The sequence below is a fragment of the Arachis hypogaea genome, chromosome 15 (assembly GCF_003086295.3).
Source record: "Arachis hypogaea cultivar Tifrunner chromosome 15, arahy.Tifrunner.gnm2.J5K5, whole genome shotgun sequence".
Classification (NCBI taxonomy): domain Eukaryota; kingdom Viridiplantae; phylum Streptophyta; class Magnoliopsida; order Fabales; family Fabaceae; genus Arachis; species Arachis hypogaea.
In genome coordinates, this window is record NC_092050.1 from 71,636,227 (window position 1) to 71,648,004 (window position 11,778).

At 33.1% G+C, this 11,778-nt stretch overlaps 2 protein-coding genes across 5 annotated transcripts; one reads left to right on the top strand and one right to left on the bottom strand.

Moving 5' to 3' along the window:
* Positions 1-2,543: 2,543 nt before the first annotated feature.
* On the bottom strand, positions 2,544-3,931 carry LOC140179233 (uncharacterized). Its single transcript, XM_072217905.1, has 2 exons — positions 3,819-3,931; positions 2,544-3,273 (listed from the first exon to the last, which is right to left on the bottom strand). The coding sequence occupies exons 1-2, from the start codon at positions 3,929-3,931 to the stop codon at positions 2,544-2,546; spliced, it is 843 nt and encodes a 280-aa protein (XP_072074006.1).
* Positions 3,932-5,253: 1,322 nt separating this feature from the next.
* LOC112747040 (lysM domain receptor-like kinase 3) lies at positions 5,254-8,756 on the top strand. Of its 4 annotated transcripts, XM_072216348.1 has the most exons (9): positions 5,254-5,455; positions 5,683-5,828; positions 6,077-6,270; positions 6,386-6,475; positions 6,568-6,646; positions 6,794-6,945; positions 7,154-7,344; positions 7,686-7,736; positions 8,336-8,756. In XM_072216348.1, exons 3-7 carry the CDS (start codon positions 6,145-6,147, stop codon positions 7,163-7,165), a joined length of 459 nt encoding a protein of 152 aa, XP_072072449.1. In that variant the 5' UTR covers positions 5,254-5,455; positions 5,683-5,828; positions 6,077-6,144; the 3' UTR covers positions 7,166-7,344; positions 7,686-7,736; positions 8,336-8,756. The 4 variants fall into 4 exon arrangements, 3 of the variants coding, with proteins under 3 accessions (XP_072072449.1, XP_072072447.1, XP_072072448.1); XM_072216346.1 differs by having other exon boundaries at positions 5,283-5,455; positions 6,794-7,344; XR_011872006.1 differs by lacking the exon at positions 5,254-5,455 and having other exon boundaries at positions 5,689-5,828; positions 6,355-6,475; positions 6,554-6,646.
* Positions 8,757-11,778: the final 3,022 nt, after the last annotated feature.

The following is an 11,778-nucleotide window of genomic DNA, read 5'->3' on the forward strand; positions in this document are numbered from 1 at the left end:
CACAAGAAGAGGAAAAGGAAAACATTTACTGAGGCAGGTAGCTCTAAAAAATCACAGACAAGTTTGAAAGACCGTATCGCCGCCCAGCTATTCGGATGTAGCTGGGACGGCGCCACGGAGCACCGGTTCAATAACTGCTGGACAAATGGAGAAAAGGGAAGCCGAACACCAAGCCGGGTAAACATCGCCTCATACACCCACATCCAATCCGGCACAGTCGGGGAGTCGAGATTGGTATAGCAAACCCTCTCGTCAACCCCAGGAAGGGAAAGCTCATAGTGGCATTCAGCATCGCCACCCCCACAAACAGCCCCTTCATCGCGGAGCCGTTGGAGGTCCGCCTCCGTCATCCGCGACGGCGTCCCCCAGACGTCACTAGTGACCCAAGAAAAAAGACCAGGGACACCCCCCGCCGGGGCCACCGGAGCCCTCACACCCTCCGTCCTTCGGCGAGCCATACCTAAAATATCGACGAGCACCACCGTCAGCCAAACCTCACGGCAGAAAACGGCGGATGAAAACCAAAAACAAACACCGCCACCGCACACCACCAAATTGTACGGTGGCACTCGCCCCCCCCTTACGGGACACAACAGAACTATCTACCACAAAACTACTCTAAAACTACACTTAGCAAAAACAAAACAAAAATGCAGCGGAAGACAGAGCAGAAGAAGCAAAAAGAAACAGAGAAATACCAACCTGATAAACCAAAGGAAGTAAACCCGAAGGAAAAGTGCCGCAGAAGAAGATCAGTCGAAACCGCAGAAAGAGAAATGGAGAATGGAAAATGCTCTGATTGGAAAAAGAAGCAATAGAGAAGTAAAAGCAAAATGAGGGAACTGAAGAAGGAAAACCAAAACGGTTTTGAAAAAGTAAAATGACGAAAATACCCCTAGAAAGCAAAGCAAATGTAAGGGCAAAAGAGAAAAAACACGGCTCGCAATAAATACCCCCCATCGAAAAAAGTAACGCCTCGAAGAACGCAACAGACGCGACTGATACGGAAGAGTCACGTCAGGCCTAAACGGTCAAACGAATCTTCCACGACACGAAACTAAGACACCAACCTCATCTCGAAGGAACCAGACGGGCACCCGAGAAAAATTGAGCCCACAAACGAAAAACAAACGTCTCCCAGCGACAGACCGATCTCGCTCGCTCTCCCGCTGCGGGGGCAACTGTTACGGATCCGGGCCACGGATCCTAAACCCAGGACTGCACCTTACCCGGCTTCCCGGGTCCAACTCCGAAAGGCCCAAAAACCGGCCCTAACCAACTTTTGAATTCACACGTCCGTCTTATCTTGATCAGATAAGATAAGATAAGAACACCCATCATCTATAAATAAGAGGACCCAAGTCCCTCCAGGTATTCATTCATCCCTCACACTTTCTACCTCTTAGATCCATTCTGACTTGAGCGTCGGAATGTCTTTGCAGGTACCACCTCCCATCGCTCCAGTCAAGCAATCCGGCTCCAGCCTTGCCCGCAGGTTCCCGATCCACCCTTCAACCCGTACCGGAGACATCTTGTACATGTATCAACCTTCGCCACTTTGACGGAGGTCTTTTTGGAAGTACATCAATGTAGGCTACTTTAAATGGGGGACATATATATACTTTCACGCATTTAGTTTACATTTATATTAGTCATTTTAACGAATTGTGATTGATGTTATCCTATTTAATTCCTACAAACACGACTCTTTTATGTCACAGATACGTGGGGTAACGGTGTTATATATGCTTGGTTGTAATGCATATACAAAGTAATTGATGAGGGGATTTTAATTAGGTCAAATACTGCACCCGGGAATATATAGTAGTTGAGTTTTGTATAAACAAAATACGGAGACAAAAAAAATCAGTTTAAAGTAGTTTATTTTATAATTTTTTATCTCATCAAAAATTTTTTTATAATTTTTTATTATCACTTATTTTATTTTATACCTTTTAATTATTATTAGAATAATTGAGTAATACGAAATATAATAACTATATAATTATATATATATATATATATATATTATATAATTATGAATATTAAATTAAATAAAATAATTTTAAATATTATCTTTCTAATATTACCGCATGTATATGTTATTAATTATGATAAATGTACGCAAAAAAAAATCGCTTATATAAAATGCATATTAATACAAAATATAAATTAAAAATAAATTAAAAATACATATTTTCATATACAAATATACGGTAAGTATGTCTTGGTTGTTATTCTGTTATTATGTTTTTTCTTTTACTATCTTTGATATATTGCTATACTTAAATATCAAAATAATAATAATAATAATATTAATAAATATATAATAATTAATTGAATAATTAATTTTTTATATACACATAATAATTTTAAAATATTAGTGCTATATTGCATGATTTTGTAAATTGGTGTAGAGTATAATGTTTTTTTTTTTTGAAACAAAGGAAGCTCAACACATTAAAGTGGAGCAAATAAAAGAAAAAAGAAGACACATAACCAGCTACCAACAAATAAACCAACCCCTACTATCCCCAGTACTCTCATCCTCCCCCAGGATCACCACCACTCCATTCCGTGTAGCTCATCAACGTCCTTGTGTGTATGACCTCCAGACTTGCTCTTGCATTCTTGAAGATTCGTGCATTCCGTTCCAACCAGATGTTCCAAATCACTGCAAAGAACACTGACATCCACATCTTCTTCCCCTGTTGTCTATTATGCATTCCATGCCAACTCTCAAACATTTCTTTAACAGTTCCGGGAATCACCCACTCCCTTCCTAGTAACCTCAGCCACTTGCACCACACCTGCCATGTTACCTCACACCTAAGGAATAAATGCTCAACAGATTCTAATTCCTTGGTACACAGTACACACATACTATCCCCCAGAATGTTGACTCCTAGTTTAGTCAGCCGCTCCTTGGTGTTAACTCTACCCACTAGCACAAACCACCCAAAGAGCTCAATTCTCGGAGGGACGAAACCTTTCCAAATGGAACTCGTGAAGCTATAACTCGTTATCTCAGCTGATAATGTCTCCGCTTGTATAGCCTGGATCACACAACTAGTAGAGAAAATACCTTTATTTTCAAACTTCCACACCACATTGTCCTCCCTACCTGATGACAACCTCACTGGCCTTAACCTCTCATGCAGTTGATTGACAAGCTCCAGCTCCCATTGGAACAGTGCCCTCCTCCATTGAAAATTCCAAATCCAATCAAGCCCATCCCAAAAACCACACTCCCCGATGACAAGTCCTTGCTGACTGGAAATAGAGTAGAGCAAATTTAAACGGGTTTACCCAAACGGTATCCCCCAACCCGACAGGTTGAAGACTAATCCGTCGCGAATCTGAGCTCCATTTAAGGGTCTGTCGCTGGCCAAAATAGAGTATAATGTATTTTTATGTTCTTCCCTTAAGCAATTGAAAACACAAATTTTACCTAAAATCATAAAAAAAAAAAAAGAAAAAAGTATTGGGCCAAATACCACCCTAGAATTTATAAGTTTTTTATTCAAATTAAAGAAATTCTTTGTAAGAGAATCTCAACGATATTGTCCGCAAAGAAATGGTAAAACTATTTATCTCAAAATTTAATTACACTACAATATTTATATTTAATTGAAAGAGGTTTTAGTGGAGGTTTTTAAAAATCTCCAAAATACACTTTATTTATGACAATTTATAAAACTCTCCCTAATAATTAATTCATAATTAAGATTTAAACTCTCTAAAAAAAAACTCTCTTCTTCTTAGTTTTACAGAATGAGACCGAACTAGAGAGAAGAAAAGAGAATGGCTGACAAAACCCTAAGTTCTTCACCGCCGGTTCTGCCGCCGTTGTGATAGTCGGTTCCGCTGCCGTTGCAGTCGTTGGTTCCGCTGCCGTTGCAGTCGCCAGTTCCGCCGTTGTTTTCGTCATGGTTGTTGTAGGAAGCTTCTCAATCGAGCCACCTCATCTATCAACATTATGGTTTCAGATCTGTTTGCTCTGTAGCTACGGTTGCTGCTGCAGTTTCTGCCGCCATTGCTGTCGTAGTTTCCGCCATCGTTGCTGCTGTAGTTGTCGCGTCGAAAGCTTCTGAATCGAGCCACTGTTTCAGATCTGTTTTCTCCATTGAGCTGCCGCTTGTATTCTTCTTCTTCTTCTTCTTCATATTATTTAATTCAGTAGTGACTCACGTAGTTTATTCTATTAGTAATTTTTATTCTTATATAATTTGCTTATAACATATTCTTATGTTCGTGTAATCTACTGGTACCATTCATGTAGGAAAACAGGCATAAACCCACCGGGCCGGTCCGCGTAACCTGCCAAAAAAGGCGGGTTGGACTGAAAAATTGGGACCGCCAAATAGCAAAAGCCTGCCTAACCTGCACCGCTTAAACCGTGGGCTTTGGCGGGGCGGGGCGGGCTTCCCGCCGGGCTTAATTTTTTTTTGGTAAGGGGTATTTTTACAATTTTTTTCGTCAAAATCCAACTTTCCCCAACCCAACTTACAAGAGAATGAAGATGAAAATTGAATGTTTTGGATTATGTTTATTTTGTTTTAGAGACAATATTTATAATTATGTTTTGGATTATGTTTATTTTACTTTGGGAATAATATTTATAATTATTTTTGGATGAAAGCTTGGTTTATAATTATGTTTATTAGATATTTATAATTACAAATACTTTAATGTTTGTGAATATAAAAATTATAATTTGTTTATACTTTTAGAAATTATAATAGTTAAAAGTAAAAAATAGAAGATATTTTTTTATGCCTTTATATATATTATTTAATAGTAAAAGTAAAAAAAAAGAAGAGAATATTTGGCAGGTTTAGCTCGCTGGCCCGCCAGCCCGCTGTTAAGCGGGGCGGGCTGGGATTCTGGGACCGCCTCACTAGGCGTGCTTCCCCACTTGCCACCCCTACATTCATGAGATCTTGAATGGATGTTTAATGTGCATGTTTGCTATATGTTGAGAACAAAAAAAACTGTTTTATTGAATCAAATATTCCTCTGGCAAATGATGCTAGGTGGGTTTCATCACTACAGGATTTGAATGTGAAAATTACAAAATCAGAAGAAAAGTTTTCCAAAATGAATTGTTTAATGCTCCTTCTTGTGTCCATGCATTTGATCAACGAATTAGACAAATTCAGTTTATTAATATCAACTAACCAACAAGTGATAAAAGCTGCACCAATAGCTTCAACAAAATGCTTGGTGTTTGAATTAGCATTAGGAAATATTAGAGTGATATGAAAATCATGGAAGATGATTTTTTTTCTGATTGTGAAAAAGCTAAAGTGAATAGCATAATATTATAAGCACATGATAGATTGCGATGATCATATTTGTGTAGTTTCCTCCTTAGAGATTTTGATTTGCTCCTGTTTCCAATATCTGTATATGTAATTCAATTAGATCAAAGTATTACCAAATGCAATAATAGGTAGCCTATGTGAACTATAAGCAAGATGTTGTTTTCTGCTTGTGTGTTTCAATGTGTAGTGGCAATTAGAATTACAGAGAAAAACAAATATATGATGATCTTTTTTTCCTTTTTTAAGACAAAAATAATCAAACAATTAAGCCCTACTAGATTTGGGAAATTACTTTTTTAATACAAAATCTTTCATTATTGCTACAAGTTGTTGTTAATATGAAATGTCTTTGCAGGATGGGGAACGGACGAAGGACTTATAATAAAAATCTTGTCTCATAGAAATTCAGCTCAGCGTGAGTTGATTCACGCAGCTTAGGCTTCAGCTCATGGAGAAGATCTTCTTACATCATTAGACAAAGAACTTTCAAGTGACTTTGAGGTTTGTTTTTAAATCATTTCTATCTGGCTTGTTTTATGTGAATCTCAGTTTGACACATTCAAAGTAATTTGACTTAGGAAAACTGATATGTGCAGTTATAAAAATCATGGAAGATGATTTTTCTTTCTAGTTGATTAAGTTATATTAACTATGACATAATGTTAAAATGTTCAATGAATTAATTATATTGTGATCATGAATTCATAATAATAACACTTTTTGTTTCTTTCTTCCTTATCCTTGTAAAGCATCTAGCAGTGGTGAATATGAAACTTCAGGATCCACAGCTGCTAGTGCTTCTGGCCTTTCAGCAATTATGGCAGCAAAATCGATGGAATTCTCTTATCAAAAACTAGCCAAGGCTACAAATAACTTCAGCTCTGATAACAAAATTGGTCAGGGTGGATTCGGAGCTGTCTATTTTGCAGAATTGAGAGGCCAAGTAAGAACAAGCCAATTATATCTTTAATAATGTTATATAATCTTCTAGAATTAAAAGGACAAATAAATTATCTTTAACCATTAGTTCTTTATCTGCATAATTTTATTCTATGTAGAAAGCAGCAATTAAGAATATGGATGTTCAAGCATCAACAGAGTTTCTTTCAGAGTTGAAGGTCTTAACACATGTTCATCACTTGAATCTGGTAACTACTTTCTTCTACACCAAAAGGTCGAGTTTCTATGGCATTCAGTGAATCTCAACTTGTCTCTAATCAATTTAGGTGCATTTGATTAGATATTGCGTCGAGGGATATCTTTCCTTGTGTATGAATACATTGAAAATGGAAACTTAAGCCAATATTTGCATGGTACAGGTGAGATCACATTCATATTTTCATGTCATAACACATTACATTATGTACCAAAATTAAGCATGTTTATGATTTTATGCTCTTAAGTACCGAATTCAACATTTAATCTTTGTTATCATACTAGTGACAATGTTGGTAACATGATTCCAGGGAGAGAACCTTTGGCATGGTCAACAAGGGTGCAAATTGCTCTGGATTCAGCAAGAGGACTTGAATATATACATAAACACACTGTTCCTATTTATATCCACCGTGATGTGAAACCTGCTAACATATTAATATATAAAGACTTCCATGGAAAGGTTAGTTTATTGTAATATTTTTGGCAATAATCATTATTTTGCAATTTTCGTTTATTGTAATATTACCTAAAGATTGCATATGGCCCAAAATTGAGTAAGCATTGGGAAACTATAGCTGTGGGCTATATTATTGTGTGAAGTGATTATTGATTATACCTCTTTTAATTTAGATATGCTTTTTGTAACTTCTACTTTCTTTTCTGTCAAGTTGTTGATTTAAGATTCTTCTAAGTGAAAGCTGCTATTCGGCAAGGTAGGAGAAGTATGCCGATTAATGGATATGAGGCAAGGGATGTCATGGCTCTTTTGCAATGTGCTAAGACATTGCAAGGTGATCTAAAAGTGGCCATAAAGGAAGACAAGGACTGATATAGTCGTTTCATGCCTCTTACAGAAGTGGTAAATGGTGAAAGAAGTTATTGGATCTATAAATTATGAATATTATTATGTATTTGATAGCTTTTTCTTACCTAAACGTGCTTGCATATCATGGAATTTGTCTTTAATCGATATTTAGTTAAAATGATAGAACAAGTTATCGATGAAGATGGCTCTGTTAAGGACTCTACGGTTTGTTCTATATCTTTTGCAAGTTTCCACTTCCATCAATTATGCATCATTAAAATATTTAAAATGATAAGCTGCAAACTTCTTTTAAAAAGCGGAGATGGCTTATGTTGCATCTCTTATTTCCTGCTTCTTTAATTGAATCTGACCATCATTACTTCTCCTTGTTGCAGAGTCCAGCTCTTAAACAATCATGACAGTAAGTCAGAGTACTAGAGGGAAAGGTAATTCCATCTTACCTTTACTATGTTCTATAATGTCAACAGAAAGACATTGGTCACTCGATCGTGATATTTAAAGATAATATTTATTTTGAAAAGAATTCTTGTGGTACATTGTATAATTTCTTACCACAGAACAGTAAAAATAATACTAGCAAGGATGGATTGCATTTATACGACAGATTTGATATACTTCTTTAGTTGAGAATACCTGCAAGCAACTAGTTTCTCTCAACTACTTTTAGAAGAATGGATCTTAGAAGAATTGAACAACTAATGTCCAATTTGTGATCATTATAACTAATCAAGTTATAATGAACCTCATCCATCGAAAGATTTCATTCAAACTCAGTTTGACCACAATCATAACTTAGACCCTGGCTTATCATGCTTCTTCCATATCTCCATTTTTGTTCTTTCTTTATTTTCTTCCTTAACTTACTTGATAAATTATTTGGATTTTATATTACTTTTTAGTATAGATGATGACTAATGAAACTTCCTAATTTCAAGCCTAACCTGTGATTTTAAACTTCTCTGACTAATTCTCCTGTTTTGTTAACCAATGATTATCTCTTATAATTCCCTCTGCTTTGTTGCAGGGAACAGCATTGGTGGTCCTTGTCGGACTTGTCGTTGGTTACCACCACTAGTTCCTCAAAGCTTGGAAGAGAGAGTTTCATAGATCTTAACTTCCCTGCCCTAGCCGAAGAAGATGATGCAAGCCAATTTGAGGATTCCGCGATTTCGGATGCAGAGTTTGTGAATCCAACGAAGGTTTTTCTTAGATGAAAGTGTTTTTTTCACGATGATTATAATGATTATCTTGGTTGTTATTGATCCAAAAAAGTACTAAAAAGTTTTGGTTCAATATTTTTCTTTCTTCTTTCTATGTTCTCTTCTCAAGAACAATTTTTAGATTGTTCAGTTACAGCTAATTGGAGTAATATGGTTTACTCTATAGTTGTTATTTACTTAATAATTTCAATATCAATTATCATTCTTCTGTGATTTTAACTCTAATCCAGTTCTTCTAAAATTACTATGGCTTAGTTCATGTAACATAGACTTTGGAGTTAGATCCGAATATCCATTAACGAAGAATTGAACTAAACCTCTTTTCATACTTATTCTGTTAGTCATATTTAACTAAATTTTTCTTCTTATCTTTTGAATATAATTTAATAGTAGAATAAAAGAACAAAGACTTATTTTAGAGATTTTTATTTAATTAATGATTAAATAAATATATAAAATGAATACAGATGTCATATATTAAAGTTTTTTTTTTGTTTTAATTTATAATTTTAAATTTTGATATTAAAAAATAGATTTCTAATTTGAGAATATGTAAATGAAATGAGATTAATGAATTATTTGAAATTAAAAATAAATAAATAATTATAGAGTTTGTGGAGGTTTAAAAATCTCATAAAATAGTTAATTTTTGTTAAATTAAAAAGTTAATATTTGGTGGTTTTAAATTATAAAAGTGATTTAAAACTGCCACAAAAGTTCAATATAAAACTCTCACTAAACACACACAAAACCCCCACTGAATAGATGGTGGAGGTTTCTAAAAATTTCGCACAAAAGATCTCATGGTACCTCAAATTTTGGGAATTTTAGAAACCTCACAAACTATTTGGTGGGGTTATAAACCTCCACAAATAAAAAAAAAACTATCACAAATAAACAAAAACTTTGTAGTATTAAGTGGATATGTAAATACATATGAATATTTATATAACTTGCATATTTTTCACAAAAAAAAAATTTAGTAAATTTTTAATCCAGTCTCTATCCCATTTTACGAAAGATAACGTAATATCTGATAAAAAAAAAAAAAGAAAATATTTCGGTCCTGTTTTTCATTTTCATAAAATAACATGGTCTTTTTGTGAATTTTTTTTTCAAACACGAATAGAAACGGCTGAGATCTAAATCGTTAAGTGCTAACGTAAATAGTTAAAAAAAGACAAGTATCAATTTATCTCTAAATTTAAATTGATCAAAAATTTATTTATCTTATTCATATAGACGTATAAAACAACGTGTTTTAAAATTAAATTGGTTAAAAGTTTATTTGTCAGGATCTATTTATCTTAAAAAAATTTTGATACAATATTTTTTAAGTTATTTTTTATTTATTATATTAATATTTTTTTAATAAATTTTTGAATGCATGGTATAATAAGTACAAATTAATTAATAAATTATTTAAATTTTAAAATATCATTTATTATAGAATTAAGTAAATAATTCTAAAAAAAATTTAAATATATAAATAATAAAAAGTGAAATACAGTTTATAAATTAATAATAACAACTCTGTGATGTATTACTAGTTTTATAATTTAGATAATTTAAGCAATAAAGTAGAAACAAATGAATGTATTATTTGACATAATAATAATAATAATAATAATAATAATAATAATAATAATAATAATAATAATAATAATAATAATAATAATAATAATAATAATAATAATTTTTACTAGACTATGATATGCACAAAATTTTTTTAAATAATAACAAACTTAATTTATTATCTTTTTAAACTAAATTAATAATTATATTTGATATTTTTATATTAAAATATACTAACAGTTGGCTAATAATACTAAATAAAATAAAGTATATATAGTTTTTGCTGGCCAAATAGTATATATATATATATATACTCAAACAATCAATAACATAATTAATCTATTAATATTATAAATTGTTAGAAGGTCTACTAAGATTAATAAAATTTAGTAATATAAAGAATAACATAGATTAATTAAATTTTTTTCTACATTGAATTTAAGAATGTTATAATAATTAAGCAGTGATATGACTTAATATGAACTTTATGAATTGTTTGTATATATATCTATATATAAAATAATTATCTCTCGTATATAACAAAAATAAACCAAATCAACGAAAACTGAATATCAAAGTAAAACCACAAATCTAGTATACCAATTAACCTAAAAGCAAAATTATATAAAAATAAAATTTTTTTATTTCTATCTTAATATTCTAATAATTTTAGTAATTTAATTTATGTGTCAAATAATTCTTGTAGTTGATTTAGGAGATTGATTATGACATATGAAAGAGTTTTTAATTTTCAGGCTCTAAAAAATAATATGTCATTATTTTATATTTGTATGTTTAGAAAAATATAAAGAGAATATGAACGAATAAGAAAGGATATAAAACTAAATAAGTGGTACAATAGGAACAAAAAATTAATAATTAAGAGAGAGAAATACTTATTAATGATATAAAAAAAAGTTTGACAAATGTCAATTTTATAGAATTAGGTGGATTATTAGGTTTATTATTTAGTCATTCCAATTGTTTATACATTGACCCACTAATTAGTCAGGCCCAAAATGAATAAAGCATAATCTATAGGTATTATCCAGATCAACATCTACCCGATCTCACAGAGGTCAGACACGGCGACTTGAGTTCATCCCTACTTATCTAAATAAGTAACTGACTCCTACTATCTCTCCTATTCATCCAAAAAGGAGATATCAATAACCTCCCTACTAAAAGGGAGTAACCAACCCACCATCAAAGGTAAACTACTCAAAAAGTGGTTATTGACTCTACATCTACACTTATCAATTTTCTGACACCCTTAGGTATTCTTCAAACCCAATCTACTAAAAAATCTGCTTAAACTCATGCCAACTTAAGCATCAAAGTCCTTTCCAGGTACCATTCCCACCTCTTCTCACGAACAACTCGAACAGATTCATCCTCGTTGGAGAAAACGTCGGTCAAATCAACCAAAGGCGTTTGGACCTCATGTTCAAGCCCAAAACAACCTAGTTTCAAGTAACCCTCGAAACATTGGCACTGTTGCTGGGGACCTAGAAACCATGACCGTACGATGGCAGACGAATCTCAGAAGATGGACATAATGACGAGGAAGAACAAGACAACGACGAACGAGTATTAGTCATACCTCCCCGAGCTGATAGAGGAAAACGTGTAGCCAGAGATGCACAACCATCGAATATGGAGGGACATAGGA

Excerpts from the sequence above, each read along its gene's own strand:
- LOC140179233 (XM_072217905.1), bottom strand. The coding sequence starts at position 3,931 with ATGACGAAAACAACGGCGGAACTGGCGACTGCAACGGCAGCGGAACCA. Across the intron at positions 3,274-3,818 it reads CCGGCGGTGAAGAACTTAGG|TCAGCAAGGACTTGTCATCG; the intron begins GTTTTGTCAGCC and ends CTCTATTTCCAG.
- LOC112747040 (XM_072216346.1), top strand. The coding sequence starts at position 6,145 with ATGGCAGCAAAATCGATGGAATTCTCTTATCAAAAACTAGCCAAGGCT. Across the intron at positions 6,271-6,385 it reads TTGCAGAATTGAGAGGCCAA|AAAGCAGCAATTAAGAATAT; the intron begins GTAAGAACAAGC and ends TATTCTATGTAG. Across the intron at positions 6,647-6,793 it reads CCAATATTTGCATGGTACAG|GGAGAGAACCTTTGGCATGG; the intron begins GTGAGATCACAT and ends ACATGATTCCAG.